Source organism: Gallinula chloropus (genome assembly GCF_964237585.1).
Source record: "Gallinula chloropus genome assembly, chromosome: 3".
Classification (NCBI taxonomy): domain Eukaryota; kingdom Metazoa; phylum Chordata; class Aves; order Gruiformes; family Rallidae; genus Gallinula; species Gallinula chloropus.
This window is the reverse complement of record NC_140087.1, coordinates 99872756-99886167: the sequence shown is the minus strand read 5'-3', so window position 1 is coordinate 99886167 and position 13412 is coordinate 99872756. Positions and strand designations below refer to the sequence as shown.

Genomic DNA, 13412 nt, shown 5'->3' with positions numbered 1-13412 from the left:
TCAGCCCTCTATCACAGGGCTAAATAATGTACTGTAGGATGTACTTGGGTTTACATATCTACGTAATACTTTGGTTTTGATTAACTACATTCTGTATGGGTCACCCTATTTTCTACTTACACAAAAATTCTGTCATTGTAGAGGTTGGTCAAGAACTAGCCTTTCAAATACTCCTCAGCAGCTGAACGGTAGCTGCATATTAGGCAGCATATACAAACCTATCTATTTTTTTTAGTATCTGCACAAAAGGGGCAAAATTGCAGTTATTAGAATAATAAACTCATCAGTTTTAAATTTGAAAATTGACAGACCTGTTACTTGTTTGTAAGAGATACAGAAGTGTGACATTTTTTTCAACTGAACACTTTCAAAATGGAACCCTCCCAAACACAAACTAATGGAATAAACCAGAACCAATCATCATAGGTGCTGTAATTTGTCTCATATACGAATATATGTCTCATATATTTTTCATTAAGGCAAATTTTGTTTGTCACGGTATTGTACATCATATGAAGATTTTGCTCAACATTTATTTGGAATATGAAAAGCTATCTGATGTTTATGTTCATTCTGTTATTGTTATCATAGAATCACATGAAATACTTTTGGTACCATTTACCATAAGGAGATGCTTAGGTACATGGTTTAGTGATGGACTTGACGGTACTATGTTAACTTGATCTTCAAGGTCTTTTCTAGCCTTAATATTTCTATGATTTCACTCTTCTATGATTATTGACTCAGACTTAGCAGTTTGACAGAGCAGAATGACTGTTCTTTTTGCTTAAAAAATACCAGAAGTATAATTTAGTAAGCTCTTCACCTGATCCCAAGAATTTCCTACAGTGCTGCCATAAAAATATGCTTATTGAGTCAGCTTTTTTCAGAATAATCATTCTCAAGTATATTCTAGCATTCAAAACCTCACTGAATTAAAAAAAAAAAAGGAAAAATAAAGCATCTCTTTTGGGATTAAATACTAAATTCCAGTATCTTACTGAAAAAAAAAAGAATTCCTAAATTTTATTTCTACTTATCCTTAGTACTCTAGGTCTGTAAGTTGACCATTTATTTGTCTTCAGATGCTGGAATCTTTTGTTCTGCCCTGGCATTGAAGAAAACCCTGTCAGTATTACCACAATATAGGAAAAGTTTCTGCTTTAAGGGTAGCACAACTAGCTGTGTCAAATAACCTCTCCAATCAAAATAAGTAACAGATTTTAAAAAGATAAAAATGAGGTTTTGGGGTAATTCATTAAGACCTAGATACTTTAACTCTTGAAAACTGTATGATCCCACTGAGAATTCAAGGTTCTCTAAATCTTTATATATTCAAAGGGCTTTAATTTATAATACTTTCATATGAAGGCATTATGAATGTTCCTAAATATGTTTCTCCAACAGTACAGTTTTCATGCTTCACCCAAGAGGTGAATCTAATCTTCTATAATCTAATAATAATCTAATAATCTTCTAATCTAATTCTATTCTGGAATCTTCTAAAGTAATAAAATTATCTCCAAATATTCTCTAAATACTTATGCACTACATAGTTTAATAAATCAGTCAGAGAAACATCATCATCCAGACCGATCTTCTGATGCTATTTCATTGACCCTTGTATGAAATATATTGAACTTTAGACAAAGGATTTTGAACAAATTAATTTCAACAAGTTAGTGAAAATTTCATATTTGTTTACCTATAGAAGATCAGTATTTAAAAAATCAAAAATACAATCAGAACCCTTTATTCATAACACAAAATATATGTATTAAAATGCATAAGATATTCTGTGCAGAAATATGTTCCTTACCCTTACAACTTGGCCTTTCATTGCCTACACTCCAGGTTCCATTACTCCTACACTGTATGAGTCTTCGACCCAGTAAATAATATCCAGGACTGCAGCTGAGCATGACTTGAGCTCCATACTCATTCAATGACCCAGAAATCAGCCTCCAGACAACATGTTCTGAGAGCAGAGTCTCTATGTTGGGGCAAGTTACAGCTGTGAAGAAAGGACATCTAAATATTAGCATTCTACCCCTAAGTTTCTTCACAGAACATGTCTTGCCTTGCTGGCAGAAGTTTTCCAACGTAAAATTGAGCATACCATAAGCATTTTTGAAATACAAGTCCCAGGAAAAATAATTAGCATCATACATTTAGTATTACGAGGTGCACAGGGGTTTGTAGTAGCTTTTCATTTAGTGAGATGCAGTGGAACAATGACATACAGTTATGCTCTCTAATGCAATTATTTTAAAATTTAGACACAAAACTCATCAAAAACTGCAATGGATCTAAAAGGGTAAGCATGCTATGCAACATAATGCTATATAATTTTTGTAAAGTTTCAAGTGATGCTTTATTTTGTATCCATAATATTCACTTTAGAAAAGCTCTAACAAGTTCTTAAACGAGGTTGTCATAAAAGCTAGTAACACACATTCAAATGCTAATTACTATAGAATGCTATACCTTGTGTATTCAGGAAAATTATGACATTTCCTTTTAGAGCACTTGACATAAAAAATAAATATAATATTTAGAGAGATTTTTAGAGTGATTTCAGTTCTGTTGCTTTTAGTATTTCAGATTTCCTGAAAGAATGTCATTATTACCAGTATACAAGCACTGTAGCTTGTTTTCCACAGTGCTTAATACAGCTACTAATCATATATAACATTTTTAAATGTTTTTTCAGTTTCAAATTCAAGCTAAAGTACACAGAATATTTACAATATTTATTATATTGACATGAATTCTATTATGCCTCTGTATAGACTAGATTAAGTTTTATTAAGATATTTATGATTACTTTATTTTAAAATTATTGTAGTTGGTATCTTTTACAATGTTGTTCAGAATTTCCCTGCTATAGAAAAAGTCTGAATGAATGAGTTTCCGATTATATTCCTAGGAATACTTTAGAAAAAGCTATTAGCCCAGTAACACTTGAGAAAATTACTTTCTGAGCAGAAGCATACAAAAAATCATGTAACAGAAATTAATTTCCTCTTCTTTTGTTTTCTTTATATGTTGCTTAATATAGGTGACCCATTTTCTGAAAATTTGGTGTACTTATGTATATATTATCACGTATGTATTTGGTATACTTATGTATATATTATCACTACCTCTGATCTGTCGTACAATATATTTGAGTTGCCATACTGTTTAGTGTAAGACAAAAGCATTATGAGGAAGTGCATATAAACTCCAAACTTTACTGCAGAAATAAAAGAGTCTGATTCCCATTTATGCTATAAAAATATATACCATTCTACCAGGGAAAGGACTCAAAAAGATTACAAAGAATAATTACATATTCTGTAGACTTTACACTCCCTGAAAGGTATATGAAATGATTTTATCATAAGTATGAATTTGTGAGGAAAGAGACTAGTTTAAGCAATCACTATGACACAGGGAAAGTGATAGAAGAAAAATTCCTGTAAAGAATTAGATTTCCACCACTTTTCAGAATACCTTTGACAATGGTAGAATTATACATCTACCTATTACTATAGTTATCTTACTCATAGTAAATCTAGGAAACACTGAGCTGGCAGAAGTGCCAGCGAAGATCTGTAAAAGGGGAAGGGGAAATAATCTTAACAATTTCCAAATGACAGATTATAATGTTACATTGAGATGAAATTGTAGAGTATTTTCTTAGATTTCAATCTTAACCATAGTGGATAACTTAAAACATGTAGAGATATGAGGTTTGGATATTTCAGAACATGTAAATCAGCTACATAGGTTTTTTTCTCTATATACTAGAATTAGTATGCAATTTATTATTTATGTATAAATACACTTAGAATCCTGTTGCAAGAACACTTTACATCATTATACAATTTCCAATTGAAGATGTTACTGTCTACAGAATAGACTGTGTTGATGTAATCAAATAAAGATGTTGCTTCAAAAATTTTAATTTTACACTCATTTTAATTTATTATTTTCGTTATTCAAGAAATTAAAAAAAAAAAAAAACAACCCCAAACCCTATCATGAGATGCTTGATTTTGTGCACATGGTTTACGAATAAGTGCATCAATTTGACTTTCACGGCCTCTCTCTTGCAAATTATGGGCTAGGCACTATTTAAATTGTCATTTACATACATAAAGCTCTATAAGTGATGATCTCAACTTCTTGCAGATGTGAAGAAGTTTTCTCTTTCTTCCAGGTATTTTTTATTGAGAAATGTATCAATAATATTGCTTTACATAAAGTAGGCTTTAGCAAACATAATTATAATTTGAAATTATGATTAAGATTATGACATGACATTACTGATGAAATCTCCATATACTGATAATTTTGAATAGGCCAAAAAAAAGGGAATTCTTAATATGATATTTCTACTATAAAAAAAGACCAAAAAAATGGAGTTGTTCTATACTGAAGACATGAACAAAATATTTTCACTATATGAACAGCAGCAATGAAGAAAAAATATAACAAGTTCTTTGCAACTACAACTACTAAAATCTAACAAGCATTTGTGTGGTAATGAGCTCAGCTTTTAGTTTAACTCTTCATAATGATCAATTCTTTGTAATTTCATTATTCTTTTTTACTTGCTTTTCTGGACAAGAAATGCATTGCTCTATCAATACTTTCTTAGAGTCTGAACACCTGAATAGTGCCTTTGGTGTTGGGCGCGATGATCTCTCGATGTCCTTTCCAACCCCTACAATTCTGTGGTTCTGTGACTCTTCCCTTTTACTGTGCTGTTCTGTCTAGAAGCCTTTGCTCCCCTTTCCTTATTGTTATGTAGCAAAAAAGAAGCACATTTCATGCCACTTTAGGAATATTTTTAATATTATGAGTCTGAATGTAATTACTGTTTCGAAGGGGATAAAACCACCACCACCATGCATACAACAACATCTCAATTACGGGAACTTGACATCTAATACTTGGTTTCTATTCTTCAGCAGGATGTTAACAATCACAAAGAAAGGGAGAGGGCATTTTTGTCATACTGTATTGTTAATTTATAATGCAGTAATGAGAACTGTATCATTTAAATAGATCCTTTTGACTGGATTCACTGTTGGTTTAAAAAAAGAAAGATTAAAGTCAAATCACATTTTACGCTTGAGAGACAAGCATGGTTTAAATTCCCAAGTACTAAGTACTAAATTCCTAATAACTAAGTCCTAAGTTCCTAATAAGAAGACAGTAGGAAACCAATAATCCCATACACCACAGAATCTAAGAAAAATGACCTAAGAACAAAACAGAATCACCTAAACAAGTTGATCATTTCAATATGCTAGTAGAAAAAAAACCCCAACAAAACAGCACAGAGCAAAAAACCAAGCACTTCTTGTCATTTGACATATTTATATGGGAAAGACTTCAAAACCTAAAAATAGATAAACAAAAGGATCACATGGTATTCAGTATCAGTCTGTCAATCCAGTCAGCTATGTCAATTCAATGTGTTATCAGTCTAATTTCATAGAATTTCATAGAATTTCATAGAAATTCTAATGTACCTGGACTAATCTAAAATGGCTAAATAATTTTTTCACTATAGTTCACTAAGTACTTACCCTTAACAAATACTCCATGTTACATACCAAACCTTGAAAAAATATGACAAAAGCTACTTACTGGCCTCACATTTTTTTAAAGAAAATTTTAAGAGAACTATTGAGTGTGGTGTTCTGAAAGTCCTACTTCATAAAGATAAAAACCCCAGCAATTGCACAACATCAACAAAGTCCTTTTTGCATTTGTAACACAACCGGTGTTTTATTCCAGAGCTACTTGTGGATCTAGACATTGTATAAACATATTGATAATTATAAAAATGGCTTCTGATATCTCCAGTTGCTTTCCAAGTAATTTCTAGGTGAAAATCAGAGTCTGAACCATCACTGTTACAGTTCAGGACACCATAGCTTCCAGAAATATCTAATGTGAAATTTGCAATACACAGATTATGCAAGGGTAACATTAGCTACTCTTTAAAATGTTTGAAATTAGAAAAAGTAGCATAAAGCAATGAAGGTCCCAATTTAAATCTCTGAATAAATATATTACAGAAATAATGGAAAAGAGCAATACAATTACACAGTTACAGGGACCATCCCAGGCAATTAAAATGTTAGAAAAATTAATCAAACATAAACTCATTTTCTTAGGTTAGACATCCACTTACTTCTACAAAAATGAAAGTAAGAACAAAGGCTAACAAGTTATCCTACTTCAACAGTATTTTTGTAAATAAACATATACTGATCTGGATCCCAGCATCAGCACACGCCGAGTATAACCTATATGGGTACATCTTACATATATAGAATTATAATATAAGATTATATACATTCAGACTCTTGGTTTACAAATGATAGTACTTAGCTTTAAAGAACTGGTAAGGTACCTTGCCATAATCAGAAAGAAAAATCTGACGTGATCTTGAAGTAAGTGAACATATTCCAATCTTGGAAAGAAAAACATAGGAGCAAATCGTAATTTTTACTGTTACTACTTTTTCACCCTGTGGTACAGTATTTTAAATCAGTTCCCTAGATCTGGTATAAAAGCACTGACAGTGCAGAGAACAAATTCTACATTTCATTAACCAGATCCTTCTTAAATGCTCTTCGCTGCACATTTCTTAAAGAATGGTCTAAACCAACTGTTTCTCTATATTATTCAGCTATGAAGAGACTTTAACAGCATAAATAAAGATTAATTGCTGTGGAGGGAATACTCAAGATTTGGTCAGTATTTCCATTTCATGAAGAAAGTCAGTGTCAGTTGTCCACAACATCAAAACCCCTAAGAAAATATATTTAATGACTCACAAAAATATAACTATTCTTATCTGCCATCATTAGCACATGAAATGTAGACACATAGTCCAAGTAAGATAGAGAAGGTAACCAGTACATGGTAAAAATATAAAAAATATATAAATTTTAAAGAAACCAAACACACACAAAAACCCACAAAAAAAGTGTCCCAGAAAAATGTATTGACCCTAGCCAACATCTTCAGATAACTTCCTTTATAATATAGTTATGGATACTGTTCCAAGTGTGAATCTTTCTATTTAGGAAGTAACGTAGACATGAAACTGTGGGTCTCGATTGTATTTAGGGAGAAATACATCTGAAGTTTGCTTTGACAGCTAAGTCCTTCTCTGTTCTCATCATTAATTAGCCATAAACAAAATGTAATAATCATGCTATAATGATGCAATTTTATATCATAACAGCAAGATATGTTATCATCCCAAGGAAAGGAAGGAAATTTAATTTGTGTTCTTTTTGCCTTTTAACATGTCAGTTCAAGAATCAGCATTTGTATTTCCACAATAGCAGATGAAATTCAATCTGTGTCTGATGAAATGACATAGACAAACAATTCCCAAGAGATTGCTTTTTTTTTTTAATCTTTGAAAAATGAAAATTTAAGACTTCACATGAGTATTTTACAGATGTATCAAAATGCTGATGCCAGGTAAAAAGATGTTTCTCAGCTAACTGCAGTTACAACTTAAAACCTTAATTTTGTAATCACGCACACATATACTTTCCTTTCTGTTTGAGCATTATCCAAATTGTATTATTTTGGGTAAAAGGTATTAGAGGCATACTTTACACTTTCCTGTATTCACATGTAAAGTTACTACTGAATTAAAGTATTGTCTGAAACAGTCTTTTAAATGGCAGTACAGTTTCCTTCATCATGCGCTAGAGAACTCTATGTAGAATAACTGAAGTTAATTATTTGTCATTCAATTAAGCTTTCTTAATACATATTTGTTGATTGGTATTTCATATAACTGAATTCAATAGCCTAATGTCCATGATCCACCTATTTCTTGCTATATGACCAGCACAAATCATATTTCTCATGATTCAAATCTGATATAAATACTTTTCAATAAAAGAAAGGAGTTTCAAACATCTGCCTCAGGCAGTATATTATCAGACATACTTTGCAAAACAAACTGCACTGATTTCGACCTTCATTTTAATAGACCTGGGGATAAAATCAACTCACTTATTTATCATTTACCTTTCTGTGCTGTGTTTGCTGCTCATCAAGTCTGTTTCTATCTCTGGAGACTAAATACATTTATCCTTACAGCAGCAGTACTACAAAATCAGGTTGTTGTGCAGATTGTCTAAGCTCTTCTGCACTTTGCAACTAAGAAATCTTGGGTAAAACATGCCTGCCTCTGAATAGCAATCCATTTTGAAAATACTGGCTTTAATATTTTCATGTAGATCACTAGCATTTTAGCATAGTACTTCTGGGATTCTTTTTCAAGTGGAATAATTTTTTTAAAAACAGAAAAAAAGAAGAGAAGAAAATATCATATGTATGTTGTCAGGAAATAATAAATATTAAAACTTTTTAATGTTGAAAGCTGTGCTAAATGTTAATAATTAAGCTTTTGTTCCTAGGGTAGTCATTGTCAGGTTAAGTTTGATCATTGCAATACTATTTTTCCCCTTCCACTGTGTACATATTATTATAATTATTTTTAATCCCCAAATAGTTTAACTGGCCTCTTCCCCACAAAAAGTCTGTTGGTATTTCTGCTGTTTAATCATTCCAGCTATGTTCTTTGTCAGCTTTTCTTAGAGAATGAAGTGCTGTACTGCACCTGGCTTTGAACTCAGACCATGTATGTGTGATCACAGCTGGTGGAACTCTCTTCAGCTATAGGCACTGTCCTTCAAGAAAGGTGTAGATCACTTGGAGATTGTCCAGAGGACAAGATTGAGAATCACTGATAGACAAAGTATAAAGAAAGAATGAGAATGAATCAAAGCAAGACAGTTATCTCTATAGAAGGAATGACTGTATCAGGTACATGAGTTAAGATGTTGGCAGGAAGAGGTGGGAGTGCTGTATGGGTGACCTCTTTAAGGAGAGGATTGGGCTGCTGGACAGAGCCAGTTCCAAAGGACCCAGTGCAGAACACAGCTGAGTCCATCAACCACAATGATGGCACCTCTGGGAAAGAGTATTTAAGAAAGGGTAAAACACTGCACAGGCAGAGGGATCAAAGAGTGAGAGGCAGTGGAGTGATGAGATTTCTCCAGATTACATAGAAAGAGGAGGAGGTGCTCCAGACACCAGAGCTGGTATTCTGCTGCAGCCCGTTGAGAAGACCATGACTGAGCAGATATCCACATTGCAGCAAACACTTCCTTTTCTGAAGGAACTGCAGCAAATGGAGGACTCATGCTAGAGCAAGTTTAACCCGAAGGACAACAGTCTTTGCCTGTGGAGAAGACTCATGCTGGAGCACAGGAAAAGTGTGAGAAGGAAGGAGCAGCAAACAGGAGCTTTTAATAAACTGACCACAACTCCCATTCCTCACCCCTCAGCATTGCTTGGGTGGTGAGAAAAGTGAAGAGCAAAGGACTGAAGTTGACCCTGGGAATAATGGGAGGAAAGCATGGGTTTGATTTTTTTCTTTTTTTTCTGAAATGCATTTGACCCTATTTTAATTTGCAATACACTAAATTAACATTCCCCAGATCAAGTCCTTATGTCAAATAATGAGATTTTCCATTCTATTTTTCCCCGTCTGGTTGAAGAGGGATAATGAGTGAGCAGCTGAGTGAGGGTGCAGCTGCTGGTCAAGGGTAGCCCACCACACTTAAAAAAAAAGTTTTGAAACATATTAAAAAGAATGAAAGAAGAATAAAATAACATTTCTCCACTGTGGATACAAAATTATGTAGAACCTTTACACTACAAAAAAACCCAGATTCAGGTTACATATACTAGGATAATCTTTGCAAGGCAAAAAAAGGTAAAGTATTGAAATAGAATACTCAGGAAGGTCTTCAAGATTACATTGATAGATCATGTATCAGGGCTACTTAGAAAAGCTCTTGAAGTAACTTTCAGCAATATTTTTAACAATTATTTGCTTTTGATTCATTTAAATAAATGAAACCATTTAACAATCACATATAATTTCACCATTTTTATATTCACACCATTTTACCCTTTCTTTAAAAGTTTAATTTTGCTTGTTAGAAAAACTAAAGTCCTTTAGAAATTCGGAATCTCGAGGGCACATACCTAGGTTGTTAATTAGTTTAAGATTCTAAATTAAATTTCAGAAATTTTAAATATAGTATTATGGCTATTAATAATTTTATGTCCTAATCAGTATATCAAGTCACGTACTCGAAGTCATGCTTAGTTAATTATTACTTTGTTCCAGTGCAAATACAGGGATTGGGAGCCCATTGCAAATGAGAGGCCATGTCACACAATAGAGGACTCTGCATTACACTGGCTAGTTGCTGATAGGGCAAGAATGAAGAGTAAAGTACACTTATCCATCTTAGTTATCTACACTAGCAGTATTTTAAGTAATAGTTTTTGCTTTTATTACTTTAGAAGCTGTACTAAAATAAATTATAACTGATGGTTGCAACTTTTACTTGAAAATGGAAAAGAGAACAATATTTGTAATAATATACAAAACCTGAATTATCTAACAATTTTAGTTCAAACTGTTTTAAGAAGATAAATAAGAGGGAAGGGGTTATTAAACATATTTATAAGTTTTCTACTTTACTAAATGCTTAATGATTATATTTTCCTGAGTGGCCAGTTCAGGGTACATGTATACATAAAACCTAAACATCAATAGTGAAGATATTCCTGAGAAAATTCAAGTAAAATACACTTGAGAAATATATGCCCACTTACATTTGCAAACAGGTGGCCTTCCTTTGTTACTCCATAATCCATCTTCTTGACATACTGCTGTTGCTTGTTGACTAGATTCTAGCTTGAAGCCCTCGTTACATTCATATATCAACCTACTACCCAAAGTGAATTCATTACCTATAACTGAACCATTCCCAGGGGAGTCAGGAATACCACAAGACACAGCTGAAAAGAAAGGAAAGAAAAAGATAAGGAATTCGGTTGTTTTGTTGTTTTCCTTTTTTAATATTGACTTAACACTGAAAAGAGAAGCAGATTAGTAATTTTTACATATCCCATTCATAACAACTGAAATTAATTTTCCATTTTATTTAAAACATTCCAATCAATAGAACAGTATTTAAAACACTGACAAACACTTCAAAATGCATCTAATAGTGAAAAACATTTTATTAATCATTAATTTGTTTAATCTGGTCACTGTAGAGACAGAAGTTTCAACATAGGCTACAGACAGAGGTTTATTTGCTAGGAAAGAAAATTAAGAAAATGTCCAAAATGATTTGGTCCAAGAACAAAGAACTAGAAAATTCTTAAATGTTTTCTAAGTCTGCTTCCATTCTCTTAGGGTTGCTTTCATATCTGCACTAGTATTAAAAAAACCCTCTATATTTCCTTGTTCTATACATTAAAAAAATGTTATTTAAGAATTAAATTTTATAAATTTTGATTGATGAGAGAAGCACATAAATATAAGACGAGACAGGGAAGATTTCTACTGAAGTTAAAGGCACTGTTCAGATTTTAAACACTTATTTACATATTTGACATAGTCATTTCAAATATTCAAATATTCAAATATTATGTCAATTCAGGCTTATTTATTTTTTTGTGTCATGAAGGCAACTACTGAAATATTTTCCCTTTCTTTGGCTCCTTCAGAATTTCTCTCCAGAGAAGAAGTTATTCTTTCAAGCTCACAAGGTTTACTTTGCTGTCAGCTTAGTGAAGTTTGGGGTTTTTTTGGTTTGTTTTTTTTTACTTACCAGATGTCTGTACGGTTCATTTAACAGATATATATGCAATTTTAGGGCAGAGTATAATTTCAAAAATACCTATTTCAGTCCCTTTTAGGAAAGACCTCCAAGGCAGGATTGCTATCTGCCATCTGACTTCTGAGCTCCCCTGATTTTAATAATGAAAAGAAGAAATGCCACTCCTCAGTAACCTTTTTTAAAAAATATTTTAATGCTATGCTTTATTTTAAAATAGTTATTTATGCACAGAGCTTAACTCTAGGTGCTTGAGTAAGGCAGTAATGCTGCAAAGAGTTTATATTTGTCCCATAACACTTCTGAAGGGAAAGTCATAGAATTATTTTCCCTGAAAGGATATTATTTTTTTGCAAAATGGTAACTTGGAGCAGAGAACCAGTCACATTATTACAATTAATATATATAAAGATTTCATATAAACTAATGTATTTGTGGACAGAACCACTAGCTGCTTTGTATTTGGCATCATATTATTGTTCTTCAGTAAACACCCTGAGTAAAACATAGCTTTGAAGCTTTTATTTCTAAATATTTACCAATAAAGACTGCAGTTCAGTTGTTAGAAGCAATTCAACATTTTAACATTAAAAAAATGAAAGTCCTTTAGGTATTTGTTCCTTTCCCCTTCACATTGTGAAGTTTTACAATTTCAATAAAGGCAATATTTTTCAAAAGACAAAATGACAGCCTTCATCTGAAATCTGTTAAACAAAAGTGAAAATGCTTATTTTTTAAAAAATCTAATTTTATTATAATTTACCCAATTCAATGTAAATGATTAATGTCACAACACGCTGTCATGGTATCATAAATACAAGTCACAAATTTGCTTTCAGTATTCTCAAGTTGGCACATTTGATACATTTAAATTAAATGCAACACAGTACTTTGCATGTGATTATAACAAGGTAAGCATTATAAAATGATGAATGCTTAGTTCATTTCAGTTGTTTGCTGAAATCTGTCAAATTGCTAACAGAAGTAGAACTCTAAGAACATTCCAAAATAAAGTGCTTCCTTCGTAACACAAACTAGGAGCAGTTTTTGCTACCAGGGAGAGGAGTAAGAAGATCTGAGAGGAAAAAAGCTGCAGATACCAAAGTCAGTGAAGAAGAACAGGATGTGCTCCAGGCACCAGAGAAGAGATTCTCCAGCAGCTCATGGAAAAGGCCGAGAGCCCACCTGCAGCCCATGGAGAGGACCCACACTGGAGCAGGTGGAGACATACAGAAGATGCTGTGACCCACTTTGGAGAAAGTCTCTGACAGCACTTGAAGCCAGTAGAGAGAGAGAGACACAGATGAGCCAGAGCCAGAGATCTGCACCGGAGCAGGTTTGCTAGGGACGGAAGGACCAGAAGGACCAGGCTGGAGCAGTCTGGGCCTGAGAGACTGAGAAACATTCTATGATTTATGACTGCACCCCATAGAAGTGACCCACGCTGGGGCAACTGGTGAAGAGCTGAAGCCTCATGGGAAAAGACTCATGTTGGAGAAGATCATGAAGGACTGTCTCTCATGGGTGGGACTCCACACTGGAGCAGGGAAAGAATGTGAGGAATGTCCCTACCAGCTAAGAAAGAAAATAGCTCATGATGAACTGATTGAAACCCCATTCCCCCATTCCCTGAGCCTCCTTATGCCACAGTGTGGGGGGAAGAAG

At 33.2% G+C, this 13412-nt stretch overlaps 1 protein-coding gene across 1 annotated transcript in view; it reads right to left on the bottom strand.

Moving 5' to 3' along the window:
* The window catches only part of CSMD1 (CUB and Sushi multiple domains 1), a gene marked incomplete at both ends in the record, with an annotated part of 1089811 nt that overhangs the window by 67617 nt on the left and 1008782 nt on the right, over positions 1-13412 (bottom strand). Inside the window, 2 exons of the mRNA XM_084261313.1 lie at positions 1820-2014; positions 10735-10920. Of these exons, the coding sequence (XP_084117439.1) occupies positions 1820-2014; positions 10735-10920 (381 nt within the window). The remainder of the gene's footprint in view (positions 1-1819; positions 2015-10734; positions 10921-13412) is intronic.